Source organism: Pelodiscus sinensis, chromosome 10, assembly GCF_052426305.1.
Source record: "Pelodiscus sinensis isolate ZL-2025 chromosome 10, ASM5242630v1, whole genome shotgun sequence".
Classification (NCBI taxonomy): domain Eukaryota; kingdom Metazoa; phylum Chordata; order Testudines; family Trionychidae; genus Pelodiscus; species Pelodiscus sinensis.
The window spans coordinates 39,181,161-39,204,890 of NC_143061.1; the positions used below are offsets into that span (position 1 = coordinate 39,181,161).

The window sequence follows — 23,730 nt, forward strand, 5'->3', positions numbered from 1 at the left end:
AAAACTTTTAATTTAGACTTAATTGGTTAGTTTACTAAGGTCTCAAATGAGGAAGATAACACTGAAATGTATGGACACTATTTCTTCATATTGGAAGTTAGAAGGAAAACTTTGCCTCTCCTACCACTTGACTTTTTGGCTGTTAATGAAAAGTGGTTTAAGAACTAGACATTCTTATTCTAGAAACTGTACTTTTCAGAAGGGTTGAATGGCACTGTACTTTAGTCATGCTGAAATCATTAGAACTTTTTTTTTCTGTGCTCCTGTAATATAATTTTTCCATTCAGTGTATACGTAATTCTGAACAGGAGATTAAAAACATACACAAGAGGCACTTACATTAGTTTTAATGCTAAGTATTTGTTTTTAAGATGAAGGGAACAAATAGGTAAAGAAACTCTTACAGAAGACAAACTAGCTCGCAGGATATTTGTGCCTGTGTATCCTTTGTGCCAATATTTTAAAGGCATTTCTAGGAAATTGCCGAATAGTGTGATGATTTTAGTGTACTAGACTGAAAAATGCCTGTGAAAAGAGGAATTATGCTGTTGCAGGTAAAGTACAGATTGGGAATTGAAACAGGAGTTCTGTTCCTGTCTGTGCCACAGACTTCCTATATGGGATCTTGGGCTAGTCACCTATGCCCAAACTTCAAGTGACTATTAACTTTTTGTTTTTGTTCTTGAGTGACCCACCTGCAGGTCAGATGTGCTGAGCAACTGACTCTGCCTTTGACTTGCAAAATATATTTACAACATTTGATACTTTATATAAACTGTCCTAATTTGAGAGTGACCTATATTTAGCCTTACTCTCACACAGGGATTGCCTCAGGTGGCATCCTCATTTCTCAAGCATATATTGTGATTACTAAATTTTAAAAAGAGAAAACAATAACTGCATTTCAACATGACTATGAGTCTCGGAAAGAGTACAACACCCATGAGTGCCATGACTCAGTGAGCCAAAATTAACAGCTGGGAAACTTCAGGTTGATAATGGAAAAGGGACAATATGTCTGTGCAGTTTTTTTCTTGGCCTATCTTTTAAAGAGACTGTTTGCTTTTGCTCTCTCCACATAGATTTGAAAGGAGTTATGGGCCTATGTTTAAGGCTGCGTCTACATTTGACTTTGTTTCCTTCAGTTTGCCCATCACTGCTACCATTGGGTGTTCAGCTATTATTACCAAATTATCAGCATATGAATAACCATCTCAGCACAGGTCTAGCAACCTGATGGCTAAAAGCTTTGTGAATGCTGGCACCTACCTAATTTATGCTAACAACTGAGTCACTATTACCATTGAGGATAGCTATATAGACCAGTGCTTATTCTGATTTCTTTATTTAAAGGCTCCATGGTGACAGAGCCTTGGTCACATTCTCAACCTTTTCCCAGTCCTTTTTTAAAAAGAAGAGTTGTGAGTCTTTCATAGTCACTTGAGTCCAGGAGCTGTGACTTTAGAAAAACACCTATTGGCATGAAATAAAAGGGAAAGAGCTGGCAGGTGGCTAGCCTAGACAACACCATCCTAAGGTCTGGGCATGTTGTCCACATGTGGGGCTCTAGTTCTAGCTGGGCCTGCAATGAGTGGAAGTAGCACTAGGCCCAGAGTGCAGTGCGGAGTCCCAAGCTACGTCTACCCAACAGTGTTATTTTGAAATAACTGACATTATTCCGAAATAACAAAGCGCACAGCTACGTTACAAGCCTTTATTTCGAAATAATGGCGGGCTGGAGGCCGTCTTATAGCGAGGGCTGTACCCCTCAGTCAGCAGGAGTAAGGAAGTGGAGGGATGAGAGCTCTTCCTTCCACTCCTGCTGTGGGGACAGCGCCAAAGCCCCGTTAAGCTATTTCCACTTAAGCTGGGCAGTTGAGGTGGCTGAAGTTGTGTAACTTAATTGGACTTTAGCCCTGCTCTGCACAGGTACCATGGAGACCACGCCCCCGAGGCCCCACAGCAGCTACTGCTGCTAAAGCCACCACTTTCCCCCAGGCCAGCCGTGGGACCCCCTCTGCGTTCACCCCACCCGACTGCGCTGCGCTCAGCCAATCAGCGGCCGCCTTTGCCCCAGCGCGCTTTCTCTTCCTGCCTTTGCCTCCCCCCGCCCCTTTGCAGCCGGTGACAGCTCCGAGCGAAGTCTCGCGAGAGCAAAGCAGCGGGGGGGCCCCCACCCCCTCGCCCGCCCTCCCCGCCGAGCTCCTCCCCGCGCCCCTCCTGCCGCCGCGGCCGGATCTGTCTGTGGGGTGGGGGGGCGCTTGGCCCTGCGCACTGAGCGATGTTTGTCCGCCATCGCGGCGGAGGAGGGTGAAGGAAACGCCGCCGCCGCCGGAGACAGGGGCCTGCGCCGCCGCCGCCCGGAACCTCCCGTCGCCGCCTCTCTCCTCCCCGCCCCGCCGCCCCCGGGGCCGCCGCTCGGAGTGAAGGTCGCCTGGGGCCCCCGCCCGGGGTCTCCCCGCAGTCCCCCCCCCCCACCCCGCAGCAGGCTCCGCTCGAGCCGGGTCCGAAGATGTCGAACCTGAGCAAGGGGACGGGCAGCCGGAAGGACACCAAGATGCGGATCCGAGCCTTCCCCGTGAGTCCCCGGCCACCGGCTGCGCGCCAGGCCCCGGCCTCCGTCCGCCCGCAGGCCCCGCGGCCGCCCGGTCTGTCACCCGGCTGCCCGCGGGAGGCGGGCTGGGGAGCAGGGCTAGAAACTCCGGGCACGGGGTTGGGCTGGGGACGGGGGTGGGGGCTGGCGGGCGGGGGACACGCTCCGTGCCCCCATCTGTTACCAGCACAATGAAACCTGTCACCGCGGCCGAGCGGGGGAGGAAGCACCGGCGCGGGGGGCGGCGGCGCGGGCCCTTGCTGGGGTCTGGGACCGGCACTGGGGGGTGAGGGGGTGGCGTCGCCGGCGCGGGCACTGGCAGGCGGCTGGGTGAAGGGGAGGCAGTTTGGGCACTGACCGCGGTTTTGGGGGGATGGTTTACAGACACTGGGAACGGTGAGGGAACAGCTCGGGCACTTACTGTGGATCGGTACTGGGGAGGGTGCATTACAGCGAGTGGGGACCCTCCACAGCATGAAGCATGTGGAGGAACCCATACTGGTGGTAATTCTTCCCCCTCAGAAGCTGTGTGTTTATTATAGTCATATGTTCCGAAAATATATTTAATGCCATTTCCAATTAAAGGCTTTCAGACAAGAAGCTACAAATGCACATAAACAAAAAAAAAGGAGTCTTATAACTCTATCTCTAAGCTAGTTTTCCTGCATATGGGAGACTTTATTTTGCAGGTATTGTTGGTCAGATGGTAAAACGTCAGGTGACAGTGTAACTTTTCATAGGACTGCTAGGATATATCCAACTCTGAGATTGCCAGTCACTTTAGTTATTGAGCAAATAAGACAGATTATTAATTTACACTGCTGTAAAACTGTGCTGTGCTTTGACAGTTTCTTCAGTTGAAGCTTAGAACAAATGAATGTGAAGACTGCTGTTAATGGTTTCCAGTATTACAAGATGTGTGGAAACTTCAGTCATTTTTAGTGATTTCCTGCAAAAGTGTGTGTGTGTGTATATATATATAATATGTATATAATAAAAAGGAAATGCTCTATTGAGTCACTAGCCTTTAGTATTTATCTTAACTTTTTGTTACACCTGACCCAGCTAGCCAGTGGCAAACAATTATAATAGGTTGCTTTCATGAATAAACTGGACATACCTGTTCACATCTGTTCACCAGGACATAATATCAGGGAAGACCTGCTTAGCCAAAGCTCTTACCAATGAAGTTGAAAACTTTAACACTTCTTTAAATTGTTGGAAGTTATCTGTAGGTATTTGATTCAGCTGGATAGCTTCCCTCTTAAACTCTACTTCTAGTCAACAATAATTATTTATGTTGAAGGGAAAAAAAAAGTGTACTGTGAAGTAAAAGACTAGAAAGTTTTAAGTCAGGGTGGGTATCCAGTACATGGTTTGTTAGGGTTAGCTGCTGGTGGACTGCCAGATGCTTCGTTTACCTGAGTGTCCGCAGGCATAGAGCCCCCTGGCCCACTCCCAGTGGCCGCTGTTCCTGCTGTTCGCATTGGCAAGGAATAGTGAACTGCTGCCACTGGGAGCTGCCTGGCTTCATGATTGTGGATGCTCAGGTAAACAAAGCATCTGGCAACCTTCCAGTGGCTAACCCTGATGCACCTCATGTGGCCCAAAGGCTGGAGGTTCACCACCCCTGTTTTAAGTGGTGTGTGGCTGGTGATCTCCAACAGACATTATTGATTGTTAATAATACTCTTGTTCACAGCATAAACCTCATATTATTAGAACTTTTGGAGGGCAGTATAGCAAAAGAATAACTGATAACTTGTGTACTATAGTGGATTATCATAAACATTAACAATGACAAAAATGGTGTATCTGTTTTACAGCAAACTTCTTTTCTTATTAAATCTAAATTCTGGCAGTCTTTTAAATTTGGCTAATAGGATCCATGCAAAATCTCTTTACGTATGTAGATGATAAACTAAGAAGGGTTAAACAATGACTAGAATAAGTATTATTTTGCTTTTTATTTTTTGAAAGTTCTTGTAACTAAGCATATAAAATGCGGTTCGTGGGTGAAGAATGTTCATGTGGAGCTCTGCTTTCATAAGTGCTGAGAATGCTTGTTATTTTTTCACCCCTCAAAATGCTTCTTGTTAGCATTGTTTTAGTTTTTCCTTTTTTGGGTTGTTTAAAGAATGGATTACAATTATCTAATTTATCTAATTATCTTCCTTTAAAAAGTAACACTTTTAAGTATATATTGACATCAAGGCCTCTAAATGCCAAATAGAACCTAACATCTGTTTATAGTATTTTTTTTAAGTTTTGCGATTTTAAAATAAATGTCCTTTTTTGCAACCAAACACAGTAAAAAGTTCACAAAGGATTTTTAACTGAAAAAGGGCATGTTAATGAATGACAATTTTTCTCTCTCATAATTATTTGCATGATAGTAAAATCTTAAAAACTATCACTCTCTCCGAAACCTATAAACATTTAGGCACGTGTGTAATTTGATTGGTTCATTTCAATGGACTCTTCATGAAGCTATATTTGTTTGCAAGACTGGGACCTGTATTTAGTATTTCCACCTTTTTTTGGCTACTGTTTTCTCTTTTCACTTTCTCCAATTCTGATGCATTGTTCTGAGTTTTGAATTGTTGATGTTGCTAGTGTTATGTCATTTCTGTGCTGTCTGTTGAATGTCATCAGCTGTATTACATTTCCATTTCCTTCATTTTGTTTCAGTTTTTCATGTGGGAATACATATTTACTATTGGATTATCTGGAAAGGGGTAACCTTTTTGGACAAGTAAGATTCCTGAAATCTAACAATGTCATGATTAATTTCTAATGATGGCCATGGCCATTTCATATTTTGTATTTATCGATAACATTTTTGGCATTTTTCTAATAGAAATATGTACAATAGTTACTTTTTACAAATTATTTTGTTTTTGCTGTTCATGTATTAAGTGAAAAAGAGTGTGAACACAGTGTTAAATTGTTTCTCAATTCCAAATACTCTACCCATGAACTGTAATTTTATTGTAAAATTACTTTTCTCAGTGTGTTTTTTTTTTTTTTTTTTTTTTTAAAGTTTCTTTTAATTAAGGCCTGTAGAATCTAGGGATGTGAAAGTGTAACTGTGTACACTTGGGCTCATTGGTTAATCTTCACAGTTACACACATCCTCCTGGTACATGAGGGGAGGGTGAACCTGCTTAAAAGCTGGCATTCTGCACGCAGCAACTTCCAAGGAACCACTGGCCCCCTCTGCACTGCTGCCTATGTTTCAGAGGCAACAGAGCTGCATGCACCAACTCCAGGGAGCAACATGATTCTTCCCTCCCGCCTCCATGTGTAACCGCTGACATTTTGAATGGTTACATGGTTAATTAAATGTATTTTAACATCCCTAGTAGAAACACGCATAGGTGGTAAATGCCCCGCCAAAGAAATGTCCTTTAATACTATCTAGCTGCTGGTATACAGAATCTCACTGAGTGCTTTTTCTTCCCTCAAGGGCAGTGGCAGAGAATATGTCTACACTTCAATTAGAAACATACAGCTGGCCTGTGCCAGCAGATGTGGGCTTGGGTAAGGGTCTGTTTAATTGTCCTGTAGAGCCTAGGCTCCAGCGGAGCCCAGAAGTATAGGATTCTGTGAAGTGTGAATGTTCCAGAGCCCAGGCTGCAACCCCAACCTCTGTAATGCAATTAAACAGTCCCTATGTTTGCATTGCAGTTAGGTACTTATGACTGGCCTGAGTCAGCCTCACGGGGGTGTCCAAGGGGCTTTTTAATTGCAGCGTAGATACTCAGGCTGCAGCTTGAGTTCTGGGACCCGCCCTCTTCGAAGGGTCCTTGAATTTCCGCCCAAGCCCAAATGTCTACACAAAGGCCTGCTGGGAGTGTCTAATTGCAGGATAGAGTATCCTTAGAATACTTTAGAATTTACAATAGAAAGAAATGGGTTTGTGTGTCTGGTTTAACCCTACTATATTAAAAAAGGTGTTTATGCAACATTGTCTTGTTAAATATATATTAAAGTAGATGAGTGCGGCTAGATCGAGGGATTAGGCCAAAGAACAGATAGCGTAAATATTTTTTTAAGTATTATTCAAATAATACTTTCAAAGTTACTTGTCTAAAAAGGGTATTTAAATTAACTTCTTATCTTGTTACTAAAGTTTTGCCTATTTGCATTAGGTATGCAATGGTTACTTTAAGGTTGTGTAACAAAATTACCTTGTGTATGAACTTTCAGGAGTACAGAGTCTATCTAGAATAATGCCATTTTTATAAATATCACAAGAGAGTCTTAACACTTAAAATAAGTACTCATATATTCATTTCTAAATTTTTATAGGACAGTTACTTAAGCTGAAACAGGTGTAACTTGGCAGAGGGTTTAAACCAGAGGTGGGCAAATACTGACTTGGGGGCTAGATCCGGTTTGCCAAGGTTAGCCCCTGGCAGGCTGCTGCCACTATATTTACCTGTGCCTCTGCAGGTTTGGGCGACCACAGGTCTTGTGGGCCACGGCGCATCATTCCCAGCCAGTGAGGGCAGTGTCAGAACATAGGGTATAAGACAAATTATCCATACTATATGAAATTCTACAGCTTTCTTGTGAAAATACACGGTGGCTACGTCTACACTGGCACCTTTTTCCGGAAATGCTTAAAACGGAATACTATTCCGTTTTCAGTTTTTCCGGAAAAGGAGCGTCTACATTGGCAGGCTGCTTTTCCGGAAAAGCGTCTGTGGCCAATGTAGACGCACTTTTCCGGAAAAGAGCCTCGAGCGTCATTTTCGCGATCGGGGCTTTTTTCCGGAAAAGATTACTAGGCTGTCTACACTGGCCCTTTTCCGGAACAGTGTTCTGGAATAAGGACTTATGCCCGAGCGGGAGCAGAATAGTTTTTCCAGAGTAGCGGCTGATTTTGTACAGTAGATCGTCGTTGCTTTTCCAGAAAAGCAAGCGGCCAGTGTAGACAGTTCGCAGCTTATTCCGGAAAAGCGGCTGCTTTTCCGGAATAAGTGGCCCAGTGTAGACACAGCCGGTATGTGTAAATCAAGCTACCAAGAAGTTTTGTAAATTTACACAAATAACATGACTTTTAAGAACTGTTAGATGGACTCTCTCCGAGAATTCTTACTACTTTTATGAAAGGAATTTACAAGAAATTAGTTGGTTAGATCACTTTAATTTGAAGTGAGCTACTGTTATTTGTTAATGCATTATATTTTGTTGATGTTTTAGATCATCTTAGTTTCCTGTAGCCCCTACAAAATATTTTCCTGCTAACCCCAGAATGTAACCAGTTATTCCTGTCCACTTTTATTGCAACAGTAGATACAGGGTCAGAACTAGTGGCTACGTCTAGACTGGCATGATTTTCCGCAAATGCTTTTAACGGAAAACTTTTCCATTAAAAGCATTTGCGGAAAAGAGCGTCTAGATTGGCACGGACGCTTTTCCGCAAAAGCACTTTTTGTTGAAAAGCGTCTGTGCCAATCTAGACACGGTTTTGCGCAAGAAAGCCCCGATCACCATTTTCGCGATCGGGGCTTTTTTGCGCAAAACAATACCGCGTTGTCTACACTGGCCCTCTTGCACAAAAGCATTTGCGCAAGTGGGCTTTTGTCCGAATGGGAGCAGCATAGTATTTCCGCAAGAACACTGACAATCTTACATGAGATCGTCAGTGTTCTTGCGGAAATTCAAGTGGCCAGTGTAGACAGTTGGAAAGTTTTTCCGCAAAAGCAGTTGCTTTTGCGGAAAAACTTGCCAGTCTAGACACAGACAGTGTATTTTGGTGAGGATTAGTGTGATCCCGTACATTTATGCTATGTAAAATGAGTCTGTTTAAATATACATAAAATCATAAATTGATGCTTTTTATGTAGAATGGATAGGATAGTTATGTTAAACAAAAGGAGGCTGGACAAAGTGTAAGCCTAGCTGCTTGTTCCTTTCAATTCCGTAATCAGTTTACATTAGTTTACTCAGCATCAATAGTTTTGAAAACTTTAAAGAGAGAGTGATTTAATTTTTGTATTTTTTTTTCTTAAACAAGGCTGATGGTCTCGTTGCCACTCCTACATTCTCTAAATCAGAGTGGCTGGTAGTGGTGACCTTTAAATTCCTGAAAGAAACTTCTTCTTGAAGCATTTGGTGCTTTTTGTGCCATGTTTTGATCCTGGGAGTGGGGTGTACATGATATACCCTGAGGTAAAATTAAAATGGATACATGCATTATGCACTTTAATATACATCAACCATTAACAAAGTTGCTTTAACTTTTGTAGATTCACATGGATCATTCTGAGCAGAGATTTCAGAAAGAACCTGGAGAATGTGTTTGAACTACACTAAAGCTGAGAGTATTCAGGTGGTAGAAGCTGTTACTGACCTATTAACATTTAGGGTGCAGCAGTGTGTCTCCTATCAGCATAATAATACCTCCTCCATGAGGGGCAATAGTTAAGTCAGTGGGAGAAGTTCTCCTCTTGACATAGTGCCTGCTTGCACAGTACTTACATTAGTGTAACTTACGTAGCTCGGAAGGGTAGTTAATTTATGTTGCTCAGCATGCGTGAATAATGACGACGTATGTTGTAGAGTAAATGTAGCCTGATTAGATTCGTAGTACGTGTTCTGTGGTGTATATTTTGGGGTAAGATGAGGAGATAAAGGGAAAATAGTTTGTCACATGTTTATTCAGTTCCAAGTAAACCTTACTATGTATTTTAGAAATGTGTGTCTGTCCATCCGTCTGTAAGTCTGTTCAAATACTCCTAAATAGTAAGAGCTAGGACCACCAAGTTTGGTATACAGTTTCCTTATTTCATAACTTAAAGGAAGGTAAAGATTTGATTGTGCTTGGACAATGGGATATGCTGGTATTCGATTTTCTCATAAAATGGAAAGGGAGGAGACTAATAGCAGGAACGATTATGCTGTAGAATAACCACAGGGAGCAGCAAGTGGCCAGAGATAGGAATTGGGACAGCTATAACCCCACGGGGCCTAACATTTAAAAAGAATGTTAAATTTTGATTAATCAGCTAATCGAATAGTCTATGGAATTTCCATCTATTACTCGCATTAGTTGATAAGGAGAGTGCTTGCTATTGTGCTGTACCTCTCTTTGAAATGTACAAGAGCCACCGCAGCTCTTGTACATTTTAAAAGAGGTGCAGAGGGATTGTTTATGTACCTGGTCCTGTGCTTCTCCCTTTGAAATGTACAAGATCTGCAGGTCGCTCTTGTACATTTCAAAGAGAAAGGTGCAGCAGGAGGAATGTCTCTGCTTCCCCTGCACTCCTGTGAAGATAGTGCTGGGAGGAAACAGATTTTAAATGGTTCCCTTCTAGCACTTGCTCCTCCTCCCCTTTGCTGCCTCTTTCAGAGAGAGGCAGCTAGGGTTGAGGGGAAGTGACTAGTCGAGTTACTACTTAACTAGCTGATAAACTTATGCCTATTGGGTAGTTGACTAGTTGCTTACTTCCCTAATTGGGCCAATAGAGGGCAGGTATGAGAAAAGGACAGCTATCTATTATATATTTCAGAGTATTTGTGCGTCTTCCCCCCCTCCCCCTACCAAGGGACGTTCACCCCTCTCCATCTGTGCCTGCTGTAGTGACCAGGGACAGACACTTTTCATCTTAGCTCCAAGCTGCTTTGGTGAGAGAGGCCTGGGTTGTCCTCTTTCCTGGGAGCAGCCTGCATATTGAACTCCTTATCCCCAACCCCAACCTAGGACAATGATTTAAGTGAAGAAAAACAAAACTTATTTAAGTTTTCTAGTGAATTAATATAAACAGAATGTTTGGTAGTGTTCACTTCAGATCATATGGATAAATAAATATATTACATCAGTGCTTTTGTGAATATATATGCTGTATTTCACATTTCCAAGTAATATTTTTATAAAAGCAAATTAGCGTTGGGTCCATAAGATTTATTAATGAATGTGGCAATAAGTAGAATATTCCTCAGTAAAGTTCTATTATAATACATTTAGGGCTTTGAAATTTAAAAAAAGAGAAAGAAATGAGCATTTTAAATGGAAGTTTTCCAAAACAATGCTTTAAAATCTTTAATGTGAAAATGCACTTAAATTGTATCTAATTGTGAACATTTGAAGAACATGGCTGGATTTCAGATTAATGCTGTTAGAGTTGAACAGGTTGGACTCAAACTAGACTTTGGTTCATTTTCACCATGTTCTAGGTGTTTGAGTTAATAAAGTTGGTAAATTTTAGCAGAAGTTTTACAAGGAATTTCTTTCTAATTTTGTGACCATATTATGTCTGTCTATGTTGTCATCAGATCTTTCAAGCGAGGTAGTACTGAATGAAATGCCACAGCATGGTATTGGAAAGCACTTTGCTGCTAGAGATTACTACCATCTTTTAAGTGAGATGGAAAAACAAGTAATCTTGGTCACTTGTCATCGGTAAAAATTCATTGGGAGTCTTTGCGAGAGGAGACAACACTAGTGTTCAGATCAAATTCTAATTTTTCCAGTGGATTCGGTGGGATTTGATTTCTATTAAACTGTTTTGTAACTTCACTAATGTTAAGCAATGACCCCCTGTTTGTCCTAGGTATATTTGCATAAATGATGGGTGAATGAGTTAAAATAGCTTTACAACTTATGCAGGATAGAAGATACTATATACATTTCAAGACCTTTTAGGTGAAGGTAGCATATATTATTGGGTTCTCTGAAAAAATACTATTTTGTATGATCTATTAATTGCTTTCTTCCTATGATGCAGCCTAAAACATGTGCAGTAGTAATCTGTACATGCAAGAGTGTACGTTTCTAATTAGTTGAAGTGTCCATCTATGCTTTCTCAAAAGAGAGCAGGTGCCCTTTAGTAGTTTAAAATTCTATTTGCTTGAGGGACTTAATTTTTTTTTTAATAAAGTACAGTCAGTAGAGTAAAGACTGTCTTTACCTTTTTGAGTTTTGAAGATACAGGCAAGGAAGTGCTTGTTAAAACTGCAGTTTGGACCTGCTTTCCATGTTTTATCAGATTGTTAGTGACAGTCCTCCAGATTTTTTTTAATGGGAAAAGGATCTACAAATAGATGTAACTTTGGAGAATTTGAATATGTCTGGAAGAGGACCAAAGCCTCCTCTCTCTCTCTCTCAAAACTATATCAATAGTACCTTAATACATTTACGCTATAAAGGAGGCATGAACGCTGGAGAGAATGTGGAGGAATAGAGTCCTTCTGAATATGTGGCAGGGATTAAGCATGTTAATGGTTAACTCATAAGCCTCACTCTTAAGAGTTGAGACTTATCGATTATGGTTAACTGTTGGAGGCTGGAGCGGGGCCAGGCTGTAGTTCCTCCTGCCACCCTGTCCAATCAGTTAATCGCTTAAATGTAACAGTTAACCCATCAACTAATTAAATGGGAGTTGCCTAAAATAATCAAGCCTTTTTGGTACTTTGAGGGTAAAATAAGGTGAAATTAGTAGAGATGAAAGATGTAAATTGTTTATAGCTATGGTTAAGATTTATTATACTTATGTGGAAATATGTGTTTATGTGAATGTTAATAACAAACATCTGCATAATTTAAGTCTATATTAATGTGTGTTAAAGATATTCTTTAATTACATGAACTTCAGCTTTTTCATGAAAATATAACTATAGAATGAAGAGTGAAGCTTTACTGTTTGTAATCTTAGTTAAGATATGTCCAGTACAGAACCAAGAGCCTACTTTATGCCCCACATTGGTTTGAACCTAAAAGGGAGTTAATATAAGTCAGGGGTGGGGAACCTAATGCCCATCAACTTGTGAAGCTCCAGCTCCTGAGCTAGGAGCTCCCTCTGTATTGGGTAGCACGTGCTGGCTCTCCAGCCTCCCTACTGTCCATCCCACTGTGGGACTGGAGCACACACAATCTACTAGCCTGGGCTCCCCGAGGCTCTAGTGTGCAAAGGGAATGTGGGGAGTGTCTTTCTCCTTTTCAGTCAGGGCTTACGTCAAGGGGTTGGTTATTCTTTTTTGTTTCTCACTTGTGTGCAGCCCCAATTGATTTTTCTGTGGGTCAGTGGCCCCCTATCCAAAAAAGGTTACCCACCCATTGTTTAAGTACAGGAGGCCCCCGACTTGTGACGTGATTGGTTCCGGGGGAAGCGTTGCAAGTTGGGAGCATTATAACTCAAACCCTCATTTATAATAGGTGCTGTGCACTGTCGTAAATGCGGGCCAAGGACATATATCAGGGATTTTCGGCCCCTTCCACACTTACAAAAATGGTTGTAAGTGCGGGGGGTTGCAAGTCGGGGCCTGCTGTAATCCATTGCAGCTGTTCACATTCGCTCTTCCAATCCAGAGTGTTGAAATGCTAGACTTCTCTTCCCCCTTGCTATCGGTGCTTCCCCTCTCCCCCCAATTTTTTTCTTGTGGGCAGGCACTGGAGAAACAATGCTTGTGAATTTGGGGAAAAATAGGAACTCTGTTCAGTGAGTTTAGTGGTGGAAGATGCTCTGTAGACTTCCTTGTACAGCTGTTAATTCATTGCTTTCTTCCCGTGTTGTTCCAGTGTCAGGATTTTCCAGGCAATGGTTCCTTGTGTCCCAAAAATTATGGTAAAGATGTTAAATATATAAGAGAAAATAGAAGAAGTCTTTTACATCGTGCCCCAATATAGATTACCCATAAAATTTTAAATGCATTATAAGTTTCTTCAAACAGATTGGAAAAGTAGGCCTTTTTGTTCCTTTCTGGCCTCTTCAATAAAAATTCCATGCAATGGTGTGGCGGTATCACTAGGGGGAAAAAGTACCTTCAAGCCCAGAATGGGTTTAAAACCTTTCTTTTCCCTTATGTTTCTTCTTTTGCAACAAGTTCTAGAAAATCTCTTAACTCTTAAGTTTCTGAACACTTTATTTTGATGAATAATCTTAGAATCATCGAATCCTAGAACAGGAAAGGGCCTCGATAGGTCATCGAGTCCAGTCCCCGCCCTCACAGCAGGAATAAGCACTATCTAGATCAGGGCTACTCAATTTTGGAAGCTTTGGGGGACACAATGATACTCACAGCATGTTCCGAGGGCTGCAACTTAAGTGTGGTTGCATATATGTGCAAAAAGCTTCTTTCACAAAGTTTCATGTGAGACTATACAACATGCAGGCCCCATTTAAGTCAATTCTGCTAATATTAATAAAATGTAATATTTACCCGATTTTCACGCATATGACAGTACTCCTAATGAGCAATGACAGTTCAGGAATTTAAATACTAAAATGCATATCAACCATTATATTGACTTGCCATTGTGTAGCATATTCCCAGTGGAGGCCAAGTTCAAAGGATTCCTCCCTGCACCGCAGTCCGCAAACAAATGGGTAGCCTTGGTCTAGATCATTCCTGGTACATGTCTGTCCAATCTGCTCTTAAATATTTTCCAGTGCTGGCAATTCTACAACATCTCTAGGCAATTTATTCCAGTGTTGAACCACCCTGACAGGAAGTTTTTCCTAATGTCCAACTTAAACCTCCCTTGCTGCAATTTAAGCCCATTGCTTCTTGTCCTATCATCAAAGGCCAAGGAGAAAACCTTTTTCTTCCTCCTCCACTGGGGACTCTTGTACATTTCAGAGCTGGCATGCGGTGTGCAGCCCAGAGTCAGTGGGACTTCCTGCTGGCCCCAGGCTGCACACAGAATTCCTCATTGCTCCTTTGAAATGTATAAGGAGCCCCAGTGGGGGCTCTTGTACATTTCAAAGGAGGAATGCTGAAGTGCCTATCAACTAGTCGAGTAGTCAATGGAAATTCCGTTGACTACTCAACTAGTAAATTAACCATTACTTAACATCCTTTATATGGGATCGTTTCTGGTGGGGTTTAGATCAACATTGATATTGGGAAGGTATTGAGTATTATTGCTTAAGGAAACTGAATCAGAGCTGAAAGGCTAATGAATTAACAGATTGGTTTACATTGGGAAGATGGTACCTCTGAGTAGACCTTAGTGCCTTCCAGAGAAATTGGGGCATGAGAAGTAATTTTTCCTTTTCTTACTAGTTCAAACTAAGACTTTGGTAATAGAGCATCTGCATCATGCTCTAATGTGAGGGTTTTTTTGTTTTTGTTTTAATTCTGAGCTTTTTAGTAATCAATAGATATGAGCTGGCAAAAAGGAGAAATTAATGATCTCTGCCTTCTGTGTATAAAATCAGTTAGCTGTTTTTTTCTTAGTGGCTATTGTCTTTAAACATCTTTTAAAGAAAATTTGTCAGAACAGATCTTGAAATGTACAGAATCGTTTTATTTTAGGTTTGGATTCTTGCATAGGTTTGGGAAGCCCTACATCAGTGGCTTTCAACCCTTCTAAACTCCCCTTTTAGAACTATACTTTATCTCTTGTAATCCCAAGTTATACCTCATTTAAAAACTAGTTCCTTACAGAATTACACAAATGCAAGTGTCACAGCAGACTATTATTGAAAAATTGCTTATTTTCTCATTTTACTGTGTAATTATAAAATTAATTAATTAGAACTTGAGGTGAAAGTAAGTGGGTGCGCCCTGGTGCGCAGCTCCCGCAAGAGCTAACCTGTGGTGTGGCACAAGTTAGCATGGAGCTTTAAAGAGCCAGCAGGGACCTGGGTTGCAATAAGAAATTTTAAGCTACTGTCATCACTGATTGGAATATAAATATTGTACTTACATTTCAGTGTATAGTATAAACAGCAATATAAACAAGATGCCTGTATGAAATTTTAGTTTGTACTGACTTCACTAGTGCTTTTTATATAGTCTGTTGCAAAACTAGGCAAATATCTAGATACATTTATGTAACCCCCTCCCCCTGAACACATTTCTATGCCTGCAGGGGTATGTGTACCCTCATTGAGAAATACTGCTCTGCACAACCCTGTTGTATCAGCTAATTTCATTACATTATTTATTAAAAACATTGATTCTACAGCAGTTCTCCATCAGTGGCTCCCAGACTGACTTAGTATACTGCATCTACAACTCAAAAGTACTTTGTGTACCACCATCATAACTTTAATCAGTGTACTTATAATAGATTCCCATTTTAATATTATATTCAAGTGGGGATATATGGAAAGAGAAAACTACTGTTTTGTATATTTAGCATTAAATGGTATTACAGCTTGACTCTCTAGTCCGACATACTCTGGTTCAGCAACATCAATGGTCCAGCTTGATTTTAGCTAGCAGGATGTCCACTTACAGACAAAAAGTTTGTTTACAGCCATCAGCCCTAGTTTTCAGAGTTCTGTACTGCTGTTGAGCTTTAATTTACCCCTAAATGTCTTCTAACAGAGCAGTAAACAGTGGAAGTGTTGGTAATGCTGCTAGACAATATTGACCTCCCATGGTCAGGGTCTGAAGGTGTTGACTAGCGAGGTTCAACCTGTGGAAATATTTACCAAAGCTAGGATGGGGAGACACAGGTTCAGGTCCCCACTCTGCCTGATTCAGAGCACGTTGCTCCTCCCACCCCCTCAGTTGGCCTAAAGGCTGAAATGTAATGCCACTTATGTGAACAAACACACTTTATTTGTTATAATAATCACAGGAGAAGCTGTTGTATGAAATGTTATTTGAAACACTTTGAATCCTACACAAGGATTTTTGAAGGAGCCTAGGGGATTTAGGTATGCATACCCCATTGAGGTTGATGAATAATTCCAATAAGTAATTATTTTATATTAATGATTATTTATCATTAGGCTCTGATTGTCGTACAACACCTTACTCCATGAATAGTTCAAGTGACTTCAGTATAGCATAACATGGCACTGAGTGTAAGGTAAAGGTTATAATCCTTACTACTTATAATTAGTCAAAGGAATTCATAAATATCAGTAGTAAAAATAATCTTCAAAGCAGCTCATAAAATACTGTGCCTGTCACTGTTGCATAATATTTTTAGTGTATGAGGTTGATATTATCAGGTGGGGTTGACTTAACAACTGCACATAACGCTTATTTTGGAATTAGGGCTGTTAAATTTAAGTTTCCAGCAACCCAAAATCTCAATCGGATAAAAAAAACAGCGAAGTACATACAAACCGTATTGCAAGTACTTACTCTTATGTGCATATTGAATCTTGTTCCTATTGACTTCAGTGGCACAGGATCATGTCCTAACTCCGATTCATCCTGTCTGCCACCTCTGCCAGAATGACCAGTAATCTGTGACGACGTATTACGCATGTAAACATGTTTCAACATGTAAATGAACATGGACAGGAATCTTAATTTGTGATTGCAAATAAAATGAAATTAACCCTCTTTCCCATTAAAACATATTGAAGATGATTTTCAACATTATAAGGTGCATATATTAAAAATATTTAATGGGTTGTTTAAAAAGGTAAGATCAGTGTTAAGTTGTTTAAATGTAAAAATCTAAGTTACAAGCAACTTTGAAATTCACATTTCTAAGCTAATAGGAAAACTTTTTTATAAAAAGAGTCCTTGGTATCACTGAATCACCAAGGTGATGATTTTCCAGTTTGAGTGTATTATTATATTAAAGGTAAATCATTAAAATACTTAATTTGTAATTAGAAACTGTTTTTGGAACTGATGTTGGTGGCATGTGACAAAAGGACTTCCTTGCATGCTTTGTGTCAAATCTGAACTAGATTTCTCTTTCATAAATTAGTGTGCTGCAGTTTTTATTGTTTCTTGATGCCATTTTGTTCTATTTTGAGTGGAGGATGTGTAAGAGGAGTTAGATATCAGTGTTTGCATTTGTTCTCCCATTTCATTCAAGATGGATTAATTTTTTTACTCTGTAAATATGAGCTTTTGGTAAACTATTTGCTGTCACTTTAACAGATCATAAACAAGGCAATTTACTTGAATAGAAGAGGGAGGCATTGAGATGTGGCTCGTATATTAGCTAATTTACATTTGTATTGTAGATTGTAAGTTGGACCAGACAAAACAGACAGCTCTCCTTCCTGGATACAAAATATTTAATTCATCTCACACAGCTTTTTGTTAAGCAAGAATCCAAGGATAGTTTCTGATTGTTCATTCTTCCCAGCCCAAATTACCGTGAATACTAATACACCATTCACCAGCCTGACTGGATCGCTCTGTGCAGAGAAGTTTTCTAACCTGTTTTGAAACCAGTTTTATAAAACTGCTTAGGCTGTTTTAAACACCTGAATCTAGGTCTCTCAGCTTTGGCTCTAACCAAGTTTAAAATTAGGTAAGGTTGAGCTAGTTTTAAAATCAGTTAGAAAAAATTCTTCTATGTAGCCAGCTCTCTCTCTCTCTCTCTCTCTTTCTCTCTCTTGCCTAAAATGTTAGGGTCAGATGTTTTTGAAATAAGCACTTTCATTATGACCTCTCTGTAATATCTGCTAATCTTTTATGTCCCGAGACACTATGGAGGTGGAAATAGAAATGTGTCTAAATATTTTCAGCAATCTTTGGTTAATGTTATAGACAATGTCTGTATTTGGGTTGTATATGTTGTGAGCAAGACACACGAAGTCATTCTTCTGCTCTACTCTGCGCTGGTTAGGCCTCAGTTGGAATATTGTGTCCAGTTCTGGGCACCGCATTTCAAGAAAGATGTGGAGAAATTGGAGAGGCTCCAGAGAAGAGCAACAAGAATGATTAAAGGTCTAGAGAACATGACCTATGAAGGAAGGCTGAAAGAATTGGGTTCTTTTAGTTTAGAAAAGAGAAAATTGAGGGGGGACATGATAGCCGTTTTCAGGTATCTAAAAGGGTGTCATAAGGAGGAGGGAGAAAACTTGTTCATCTTGGCCTCTGAGGATAGAACAAGAAGCAATGGGCTTAAGCTACAGCAAGGGAGGCTTAGGTTGGACATTAGGAAAAAGTTCCTAACTGTCAGGGTAGTCAAACACTGGAATAAATTGCCCCGGGAGGTTGTGGAATCCCCCATCTCTGGAGATATTTAAGAGTAGGTTAGATAAATGTCTATCAGGGATGATCTAGACAGTATTTGGTCCTGCCATGGGGACTTGATGACCTCTCGAGGTCCCTTCCAGTCCTAGTATTCTATGATTCTATGCTGGTCTCAATCTTTCCGTACCTGGCTAGGGACCTTTTAGTTTACAATGATATTTCTGTTGGTCACAAATTTTTATTTTAAATATAAATTTAGTGATTGGAAAAGGAATTAATAGATGTGTACAGAAGTTGTCTTTATACACAGAACCAGGAAAACGTGGATAGTAGCATTCTGTGATTAGCTATTATTTATCAGAGCCTAAGAGCCAGCTAAAAATAGGGCCCCACTGTACTTCAGTAGTACAGAGTAGAAGACAGTCCCTGCCCTGAAGAGCTTACAGTCTAAATAGACAAGATAGAAGTGAGGCTGATGACAGCGGGGAGGGCGAGGGAGAAGGAGGAGATATGTAGAACACACAAGCAGAGTGAACAATGGGATGGCAGCAATTACTAGGAATTTTGGATGTCATTTTAAATATAAAGTTTAGGGATGTTAAGTAATGGTTAATAAGCTAATTGACTTAAGGGAGCGGGGGAGGGCTTGCTACTGCTGCTGCAACTCTGCATTTTAAATGTAGTAAGAGCTGCTGGGCTTTGCTCTTGGGGGCGGTGTGAGTCGGGGCTCTGGTACTGCTGCGGCTCTGTTTGGAACTGGCTTTTAAACTGCCCTCGCCCCCCCCCCCCCCAGCACCAGCTCCCCCTCCCTTTGCTGTCTCTGTATCAGAGCCAGTGGAGGGGGAAGCAAGTAGTTGAGTAGTCATTCTCAGCTACCCGATAAGCTTATGCCTGTTGGGTAGTCAACTACTCAACTAGTTGCTTACATCCCTAATAAAGTTATTAATTTTCAAGAATAAATTTTAAATTTATAAAGAGCTTTTATATAACTTTTATAGCTTTTATGTTAACTCTTTTTGTTTCTTAATTGCTCAAGAACCTGTGGCTGCTCTTGTGTACAGTCACAATTGAAACAAATCTGTGAAAACAGTTACTTTCCTAGGAATTCATAAGATGTGAAAATTGTGAGGGGCTGGGTGGTGAACACAGAAAAGCATAAAAATAAAACCTGAAATCCAGAATAACTAATTTCTTTATGAATGTGTGTCAATCTTATTCTGCTGGAGCAATTTCTAGAAGAGAAAGGATAGTTAAATTTGTGGTCATTGTTTAAATTTCTCAATCTCCAAAAATGGTCAAACACTGCTGGATCAAGATAAAGATAGTTTAAAGTCTATTTTATTTTAATAGTGCACTGAGTATTGTTAGGTGATGAAACTCCAGCAAGTCTGCATGTTATGGTCAGGGAAAGCAATTCTATATCTTGTTGCTGTTGCCCTTAATCGAGAGAGGACAGTTCTTCCCAATTTAGATTTATTAAAATATTACATTGTCATTGCAAATTGTTTTTGCAACGCAGCCTAGCCTTTTAATTTAAAAACTCATCTTCTTTCTGTCTTCCATCCTCCACCTGTGTCTAAGAATTGAGCTCTGAAATAGGTATGTAAAATCCTGTTTGATTAACCGATTAACAGATTAAAGTGGAGGGCGAGGGGGTCACACCAGCCCAAATAGTGGCCCACCTGCGACTGGGCTCGAGGAACCCCTCTCTGCCCCGGCAAAGGCTCCAGCAGCTGGACTGCTTTGATCTGTGGTGCCTGCCATGGACAGACTGCTCAAGCGGGCCAGGGTGTTGTGTAGACAGAGGCTGGTCAGAGCAATCAGGGTCCCTGCCCATGACAGGTGGGGAGCTATTCCAGCCCCTACTGGTTGAGGTTAACTGGTAAGCCCTCACTCTTTACTATTTAAACATTCACATCCCTACTCTGAAAAGCCCATGAATGCAGCAATGATTAATTTTTAATTTTTATTTTGGAAGTTAATATAGTGCAAGAATTGAACTCTACAAATGAACAGAAATTCATTATTTTAAAACATTTACAGCAGGTCTAAGTAAATCAGTAGCTACAACTCAAGAAATGAGCAAGGAAGAACATTTGGGAACTGACTATTCACCCAGAATTGCTAATATAGATCACTGAGCATCCTTTTTTTTGGTCCAGGGTGTTCTCATTGGTGCAGGGGTCCACTTTAGTGGCTCATACAGCAGAAACAGAGCTTTATTTTTGTAATAATACTTATGTCAACTGTTATCCAAGGATCTCAGTCTAGATCTCAGAAGTACATAAATGTTCTTATGACATCACAAACTAATTTTTGTGTCTTTTCATTATGATATTGGAATGTTCAGTATGTTTGTGTTTTTATGGCGACAGTTTTTGTTACAGCTATCTTCAGAAAAACATTTTAATTTTAAATATTTTCATTTGTGACTACATTACAAGCTAAACAATCCAGAGGTAACAGTTCATTGACATTCTTCCTTAATTTTGGCCAGGATAAGGTCCTACATATTTTGAGCAAATGTTTAAACAGACCTTTTTAAAAGAAGGGGATTAGGGGAAGAGACTAAAGGACTCTTGCAAGAGTGTATACTGTATAGGAGACTTATTTACTCCTGCAATACACATAGTCGTTTAAGTTTTATTAGAAAGCTTTGGCTTGCTAGAAAACAATTGCTGCAAAACAAGTAAACTATTTTTGATGTTTGAACAGGAGACAATGTTCCCTTAATTTGTCATGATAAAACTTCAGCAAACCCATTTCCTACAATTCATTTAAAAAAAAATTGAGTACCAACAGTGTTGCTGCTACTTGAGAGATAATTAATTGAAGGAGAATAGTGATATAAGTGACTAATTGACTAGTCGACTATACGATAAGCAAAACCTTATCAGATAGTCGACACGCTAGTCGACTAGTTGCTCCCCCGCCCCTTGCTGCCTCTATCCTAAAGAGGCAGCAAAGCGGGGGTGGGGGGGAGGAGGGAGGGTGCCGGAGGGAGCTGGCTTAAAAGCATTCCCCCCAGCTCCAAGTCCATGAGAGGGGGCAGAGGTGCAGTGGGGACTCTTGTATGTTTTAAAGTTGGAACACTGTGTGGAGCCCGGAGCCAGCGGGGAGTCCTTCTCTTTGAAATGTACAAGAACCCCAGTGGGAGTACTTGTGCATATCAAAGATTGAAACACCTGGTAAAACCTGGGGCCTGCTCAGGACTCTGAGTTCCCCCCTGGCCCCAGGCTCCACACAGCCTTTCAGTCTTTGAAATGCACAAGAACTCCTCCTGGGGCTCTTGTACATATCAAAGGTGGAACGTGGAAGTTCTTATTGACTAGTCAAATTGTTGATGGAAATCCCAGAATATGAAGCTACACTGAAAGATCAAATATTTAATATTAAAATATTAAAAGATAATATATTTCAAATATTCTTTGATAGCTTTGTAAAGTTGTTTTCTATAGCTTGGAATTTCCCTTTTGTTGTTTTTCTTCAGTTCTCTGAAGTTTACTTCATTGCCACTAGACTGTGTGTGTAGGGGTGGGTGGGTGGTTGGTCCTTAACTCAATTTTCGTTTTTTGGAAATGAAAATGTACATGCTTAATTAAAATCATTGTCCTGGGGTGGAGCTGGGGATTTGAGGTACAGTAGGCAGGCTGCCCTGGGGAGAGAGGACTATCTCAGCCCTCTCACTGCAGCAACTTGGGGCCAGGTGAGAAGAGTCTCGCCATAGCTGCTGCTGTGCCTGATGGAGCTGCAAGGAAGGGATGCGTGTCCCAGGCTGGGGCAGGTCCAGGTTAGGCTGGTTGGGTCCCCTGGAAAGACCATCTGTCCCCTGGCACTGGGAGCTGTTGGGCAGCTTTAGGTTGGGTGCCAAGCCTGGGGATGAGGTGCCCCCTCTTCTGGCCATAGTATGGAACAGATGCGTCTGGGGGTGCTAAGCACCCACTCTCACAGCCCCAGCACAGAGCTGCTACAGCTGGAGGGGACTGGCCCAATAAAGAATGGCTGTGCTTGGGCTGGTGGGGAAAAGATTACACCTGCAGTATTCACTCAGTTATGTCAATTTTGAGGACCGTATTTGATTTGGTGAGTCTGTCTTTTGTGTCTGGTTATTATGAGAAGCAATCCATTCCAAGTACATCTTCTTTTTTCTGGCAAAACCAAACCCCTTACTTTGCTTTGTTATGATAAGAGGAAGCTGAGCATCACATTAGATGGTCCTAGCTGTTACTGTTTAGGAGGAGTTCTTGAACAAACAGGCTCACTGAAGGACGGACAGTCAGATGGACGCACATTTCTAAAATATATAATATTAACATTTTGAAGATGGTGATGGAATCATAGCATTGGAAGAGACCTCAGGAGGTCATTGAGTACACTCCCCTGCTAAAAGCAGGACAAATCTCAATAAATTCATCCCAGCCAGGGCAGCATCAGTCCAGGTCTTAAAAAGCTTTAGGGATGGAGATTCCACCACCACCTACCTAGGTAACCCATTCCAGTGCTTTACCACCTTCCAACTGAAATAGTTTTTTCCTAATATTTAACCTAGACCTTCCCCACTGCAACTTGAGACTACTGCTTCTCTTTCTGTCATGTCAATCCTGAAAACTCCTTCAGGTAGTTGAAGGCTGCTACCAAATATCTCCCTCCCGCCCCTCCCCCCCTTCTTTAAAATACTGCCAGCTCTCCTGGACTCCTTTCCCTTTCATGTTAGCATCCCAGGGGATTCTGCTCATCAGGTCTCTGAGGGAGTCAAAGTCTGCTTTTCTAAAGTCCAGGGTGTGTATTTTACTACTCTTTTATTCTTTTGGTCAGGATCCTGAAATCTACCATCTCATGATCACTGCTTCCGAGTTTGTCACCCACCTCTACTTCCCCTATTAGTTCCTCCCTGTTTGTGAGCAGAAGGTCAAGCTGTGCATGGTCCCTGGTCAGATCCTTCAGCACTTGTACCAAGAAGTTATCCCCAACATTCTCCAAAAATTTCCTGGGTTGCCTGTGCACTGCCATATTGGTCTCATGGCTTTATCATCCTTGAGTTCTCCTTTATCATCTTATCGTCCAGTGGCCCCACAGATTATTTAGAGAGGTTCCTGCTTCTGATGTACTTTTTTTTTTTTTTTTTTTTTTTTTTTTTGGCTACAGCTTTTTGAGTTTTTGGCTAATTGTTCACATTCTTTTTTGACCTTCCTAATGATATTTTTACACTTAATTTCCCAGAGTTTATGCTCTTTTCCGTTCTCCAAACTAGGATTTAACTGCCACTTTTTAAATGA

General features: G+C 41.0%; 1 protein-coding gene across 1 annotated transcript in view; it reads left to right on the plus strand.

Annotated features, from left to right (window-relative positions):
- Positions 1 to 2,178: 2,178 nt before the first annotated feature.
- Positions 2,179 to 23,730, plus strand: part of CUL3 (cullin 3) — a 105,314-nt gene continuing 83,762 nt past the window's right edge. Inside the window, exon 1 of the mRNA XM_075937566.2 lies at positions 2,179 to 2,578. Coding sequence (XP_075793681.1) covers positions 2,513 to 2,578 — 66 coding nt within the window. The 5' untranslated portion in view covers positions 2,179 to 2,512. The remainder of the gene's footprint in view (positions 2,579 to 23,730) is intronic.